Source organism: Elephantulus edwardii, unplaced genomic scaffold (assembly GCF_000299155.1).
Source record: "Elephantulus edwardii isolate Elephantulus edwardi_28Jun2011 unplaced genomic scaffold, EleEdw1.0 scaffold00015, whole genome shotgun sequence".
NCBI classification, from domain to species: Eukaryota; Metazoa; Chordata; class Mammalia; order Macroscelidea; family Macroscelididae; genus Elephantulus; species Elephantulus edwardii.
In genome coordinates, this window is record NW_006399765.1 from 19,211,331 (window position 1) to 19,217,330 (window position 6,000).

Genomic DNA, 6,000 nt, shown 5'->3' on the forward strand with positions numbered 1-6,000 from the left:
CCCTGTTGACCTCACTTTTTGTCCACCTAATCTCTGGCCCCCAGCTCCGCACCACTAGCTGTGGCCCTCCCCCTGAGCATCCCATCTCTCCACAGAGAACCTCTGGAGCTCCTATCTGACCAAGGGGGTGATTGTGGAGAGGCGAGGGATGCCCTCGGTGGGCTTGGCAGAAGGCATGCCGATTGACATGGACCATCCCTACGTCTTCAGCGATATGACCTCCTACTTCACCCTGTTGGTTGGCATCTACTTCCCGTCAGTCACAGGTGAAAAGGAGATTAGAGAGGGAGGCCTCTGGCTGGGTCGGAGAGAGCAGTGAGGATGCTGGGAATTTCTTAGCCAGCAACCCCTTTGGGCGGATGAGGGAGTTATATAGCTGAGAGATGCAGAGAAGGCAGTCGATGCTCCGGGCCTCACACAAGGGTTTGATCGCATGCTTCCTGACTCTGAAGCTGATGCCTCTCTTTCTGGCTGGCTAGTTGGTCTTCAGTCATGGCTCTAGCTCTTGTCTCTGCTGCCCCTCTGTTCCCAGGGATCATGGCTGGTTCTAACCGCTCCGGGGACCTACGGGATGCCCAGAAATCAATCCCCACTGGTACTATTCTGGCAATTGCCACCACCTCCGCTGTCTGTATCCTGCACCATGGGGCTGGGCCAGCCTTGGTGGCGGGCTGCTGGGGGTGGGGTTGAGCAACTGAAATTATGGCTTTACCTGACTGGTTCAGGAGGGGTGGAGAGGAAGGGAACGTGCCCCGTGGATTCTCCTTCATCCTCTACTGCAGACATCAGCTCTGTTGTCCTGTTTGGGGCCTGCATTGAGGGGGTCGTCTTGCGGGACAAGTGAGTAGAGGAATCAGGGCTGGTTTGGTGCATGTGTGGGTGCAGTGGACACAGGAACCAAGTTCAGGGAGGCAGACCTGGACCTGGAAGGTGGTGTTGGAAGCTGTAAAAGCTATCTGAGGGGGGACTGTTTTTGTGGACTGTGGAGTAGGAACCAACTTATAGCCAACCCTCCAGTGGGTTTTCAGGAGCAATTAATTGCGCAGGAGAAGATTACTCATCTTTCTCCCATGGAGCAGCTGGTGGATTTGAACCACGAGCCTTTGCATTGGAAGCGCAGTTCCTTACCACTAAGCCACCAGAGCTCCCTTCCCTAAAAACGAATAGGTGTAATATATCCAGGATGACCTATTGGTCCACTCACTCCCCTGCTTAAAATCCTTCAGGGATCCCCTTGTTGATTATAAAGTTCTATACTAGGATCATTTCAGTGCAGGACTCCAGGCACTGGGTTAAGTGTTTTCCATGTCCACCAGCCTGCTTCCAACTTCATTCTTAGAGAAGACAGGACATTGACAGTGGAAACTGACTTGTGTGATGAGTCTTGGGTGGTGTGAAAGGTGAATCACTAACCAAAAGGTCAGCACCTTGAACTGAGCAGAGATGCCTCAGAAGAAAAGCTTAGCGCTCTCTGTCTGGAAGATCACAGCTTTGAAAACGTAATGTAGCCCAGATGTACCCTGAGGTGCAGTGGGAGCCACAGGGGTCACAAGAGACTTAATGGCAACTTTGTAGAAACTTCCATTTATCTCATTTCATTTAATCGTCTGCGCCTCCCCTCCCCCTGAAGTGACCCGGAAGGTCATCCAGTAGATCCAACCTCTGATACGTGACGTCCTTCATCACTGGCCCCTTGGGGCAGATCTCTGCTTTTACACCTCCAGGGCCGAGGCGCTCTCTACCTAGTGAGGCCGTTTCTTCCGTTTTAAAGCAGTGTCACTGTTAGCAAATTATTTTCTCTGATTCTTACGCTATCACGACAGGATGCTCCAGAGCCCCTATTTTTTCACGTGGAGGTACCCAGAGTCTGAGGGCTTGGCCAGTGTACTAGAATCATCTCAGTGAAGTGCTCCAGGCCCTGGGCTCAGTGCTCTCCATGTGTTAGCACCTTTCACAGATAATTTCTGTTATTATCCTCATTACGAAGATCAATGACTCCCACAAGGTCACACAGACCCGGTGCCAGAAGTGCCCAGAGCGTTTGGGTCTCTGTCCCTCTGCTTACCCACTGCAGAGCCTGGCCCTGTGATAGGCATTCCTGAATGGGCGTGGGATGACCCATTTGGGAGTCAGGGTGGCATCACCCTCTGCTGCTTCATTCCAGGTTCGGTGAAGCTGTGAATGGAAACCTGGTGGTGGGGACGCTAGCCTGGCCATCACCTTGGGTCATTGTCATTGGATCCTTCTTCTCTACCTGTGGGGCTGGGCTGCAGAGCCTCACAGGGGCTCCCCGCCTGCTGCAGGCCATCTCCCGGGATGGCATAGTGCCCTTCCTCCAGGTCAGTGAGGGGAGTGTGGGGTCCCCAGGGTGGAGAAGAAAGGAGCCCACCCCTAGACTGGCCAGCTCAGAGAGGGCAGCGCCGGCCCAAGGCTGCATCTTGAGCAGGGCCCCAGCAAGCTTCCACATGCCTCCAGGGCCAGTCTTGCTCCGTGCTGCCATTAAAGGGAGTGGATATATCCTATTGGGGATTTAGTGCATGATCAGTGCCATCTCTTTGAACAGAATTGTTGTTCATAAGGTGAAAATGATATTCCTTTAGCTCATTGGTTGGGCCCGGACTCCAGGAGGCTGCCAAAGGGCAAAAAGAGGGTAGATCTCTCCATGGTGCTGAAAAGAAAGAATTTATGGCGCACACAGCCTTGGCCCCTTGCTGGCCTCCTGATAGCTCCATTTCCATCTGTCCACTTGAGCTTCATTTCCTCTTCAGGGATCATTTGAACTTCATTGCACTGGGGAGATAATACCAGGGTGGGCAAGATGCAGCAAAACCTGGCAGCGTGGACGCCCCTGGAGAACGGGAAACCGCACACTCGCCCTGCGTCTCACAGGCTGCTGGACTTCTACCTCTGCCTCTTTAGTTCTCCTGAGTGGAGGAGAGGGACAGGAAGTCCTTGTGGGCTCAGACCCTCATTCTGGCTGCTCTGTCCCCAGGTCTTTGGCCATGGCAAAGCCAATGGAGAGCCGACGTGGGCTCTGCTCCTGACTGCCTGCATCTGTGAAATCGGCATCCTGATTGCGTCCCTCGATGAGGTGGCCCCCATCCTCTCCATGTGCGTTCCTGGTCTCTTGGCTTCCCTCTTCCTAGACCTTCCAGCCATGACCCTTGACAACTGCCCGAATGCTTTGACAACCCTAGGAGATTCACTGCTGGTCTTAGATCCCAGTCACTCTTTGTTCTGTAGAACTTCATCCCTGTGTGTGTGAGGATGTGTTGTGAGAGCGACTGGCCTTTCCGCTCTTCCTAACCATCAGGACGTGACTCTACCACCTCCCCAATTCCCTTTTCCCTTTTTTATTTTTAATTTTTTAAATTTTTATTAATTTTAATGAAAGTTTACAGAGACTTAGGGTTTCCATTCATTCACCGTTGCACTTTTCTCCCTGCCCACCCCCTCCCCACCCCGATTCACTCTTCTCCTTGGAAAGGAAAAGAAAAACTCTTTCATTGTTATGCAGTCCCTCTCCCCAAGTCCACTCCACTGTGCAGCCTTCATTCTGGACTCCTGTCATGACAATAATACCCAATCATATATCCCTTTTAAACAGTTTTCTCCCTCATCTGTTTCAATGCTGTATATATCATTCCTACCCTTCTTCTCTGTCTTCCCTCAACCCTGACGCCAGTCCCATTTTACAACAGTGGTCATATGCAATATTTGTCCTTTTATGAGTGAGATATTTCACTCAGGGTCATCCATTTTGCATAATATTTCATGAGTTCCTTGTTTTTCAGTGCTGCATAGTATTCCATTGTGTGGATGTACCAGAGCTTCTCTATCCATTCATTTGTTGATGGGCCTTTTCATTCTTATCCTCTATTTTGGTCTCTCTCTCTCTCCACTTGCATCCCTGTCTCTTCTGGGCCCTTTTATGTTCTAGGTTCTTTCTGATGTGCTACATGTTTGTGAATCTGGCCTGCGCAGTGCAGACACTGTTGAGGACGCCCAACTGGAGACCACGCTTCCGATATTACCACTGGTGAGCGCCCCGCTTGGACTCCACACCGCTGGGATTGTTCCCCTTGCCCCTCCAGGTCCCACCTCACTGTGGCCCATTCTCTCCAGTGTAAGGCCCCTCTAGACTTGAATAGGACATCCCATTTCCTGCTGCTTTTATAGCCAAGATGTTCCTGAAGAAGGTTTCCTTATAATAAGTCACACAAGAACATCAACAATGTCAGCTTTAAGTCTTCCCTCCTCTGTGTGCAATGCTCCACCTCTTAGGAGGCTCCTGTAATATAATTTAGAGGTTAGAAGCCAGCCTGGACCAAGTTCTTATCGTGACTCGGCAAGTCCTGGCTGTGAGAGCTTGAAGCTCAGTCTCCTCAGCTGTGAAATGGGAGGAATTTGCACCTACCTTACAGAGGTCCTGTGAACATGGGAGTGTTTGGTGCACGCTTGGCACTCATCAGGTGGAGGTTGCTGTCTTTAGAGTTTTATGTTTCTTCATTCTGACAGTAGGCGTGTAGGAGTGAGAAGAGCAGAAATTATCACACTTTCCCTGCAGATAAGGAAACTGAGGCTCAAAGTGAGGAAGAGACGAGCACAGGGTTCACTCAGGAAGACTGGTGCAGAACTAGCCTACACCCCAGACTGCCTGACTCCCCTCCTAATGTTTTATCTGCTTTGCCAATGGCCTCTTACTGGGAGTGTCTATCTCTAGCTCTTCCCAGAAACCCCTGCCTCAGGGTCCAGCTGTCCAGGACTGCTTGACAGGGGCTAAGGCCCTGGGGCAGGGCACAGGTGACTCAAGGAGTTGAGTATGGCATGAGTAATGCCCCGTCTCTGACCCCCCCATTCATTCAGAAGGCCTCCCTAACCCTCTGGTGCTCAAAGAGCCGATACTGTGAGTTCTTCCATTCAGGCTGTCGCCTTCCAGGTCTTGCCCCATCTAACTCTTGATGTCCAAGCCCTGATTCCAGCTGTGGCCCCACCAGGGCTCAGAGGCCACTCTCCTTCCCACTGTCCAGGACACTCTCTTTCCTGGGCATGAGCCTCTGCCTGGCCCTCATGTTCATCTGCTCCTGGTATTACGCCCTGGTGGCCATGCTCATTGCCGGCCTTATCTACAAGTATATCGAGTACCGTGGGTGAGTGTGGGAATGGTGGGTGGGAGTAAGTGAGGAGGAGGGGGAGTGCTGACTGGTGATTAGGTTGGCGGGGTGGGGATGGGGTGAGCGTGTGAGAAGATGGAGCTAGGGTGGAGGGGAAGGGTTCAGGTGGATTGGTTGGGAGATAGGAGCAGAGGGAGGGGCCGAGGCCTGGCAAAATGGACAGGGCTAGTGAGAGGATGGATTTAGGAGAGGCTCTCCAAAGACACTGAGCCAAGGCTTAGTGAGTCACTTGGCAGCAGAGACTTGTGTGTCCTTTCTGAGCCTGAGATGGATGGCTCTGGCCTGGGACTTCCAGGTCAGTGGGAATGGCTCTCCCTGCTGTTCCCTGGCTCTCACGTGATCCCACTCCCCGGTTTCCAGGGCAGAGAAGGAGTGGGGTGATGGGATCCGAGGCCTGTCTCTCAGTGCTGCTCGCTATGCGCTCTTGCGCCTGGAGGAGGGGCCCCCGCATACCAAGAACTGGAGGTACGTGGTGGGGCACACGTGTGAGGGACAGGAAAGGAGAGGAGAGGGAGGGGGCTGCACCTTCCCACTTGCTTAGTTTTGCTGAGTGGCCCTTCAGTAATGTTCCCTAATGTCTCTTCATGGAAGTTCAATTGTGTTTATATTCTCACAACACCCAAGTCTGAGTTTAGTTCCATATACTTGTTTCTCAGAGCACCACTTACCAAGTCAACCTCCTGACCATCTACTCATTTATCCATCCACCCACCCACCCATCCATCCACCTATCCACCCATCCAACCATCCATCCATGCATCCATCCAACCATCCATCCATCCATCCATCCATCCATCCATCCACTCATCCACCCATCCATCCATCC

The 6,000-nt window shown here is 52.2% G+C and overlaps 1 protein-coding gene across 2 annotated transcripts in view; it reads left to right on the forward strand.

Moving 5' to 3' along the window:
* SLC12A5 (solute carrier family 12 (potassium/chloride transporter), member 5) overlaps positions 1-6,000 on the forward strand; it is a 38,651-nt gene that overhangs the window by 20,891 nt on the left and 11,760 nt on the right. For both annotated transcript variants that reach the window (XM_006881588.1, XM_006881589.1), the window contains exons 9-16: positions 96-266; positions 533-631; positions 783-840; positions 2,165-2,339; positions 2,993-3,111; positions 3,941-4,039; positions 5,031-5,150; positions 5,535-5,639. In XM_006881588.1, the coding sequence (XP_006881650.1) occupies positions 96-266; positions 533-631; positions 783-840; positions 2,165-2,339; positions 2,993-3,111; positions 3,941-4,039; positions 5,031-5,150; positions 5,535-5,639 (946 nt within the window). The remainder of the gene's footprint in view (positions 1-95; positions 267-532; positions 632-782; positions 841-2,164; positions 2,340-2,992; positions 3,112-3,940; positions 4,040-5,030; positions 5,151-5,534; positions 5,640-6,000) is intronic.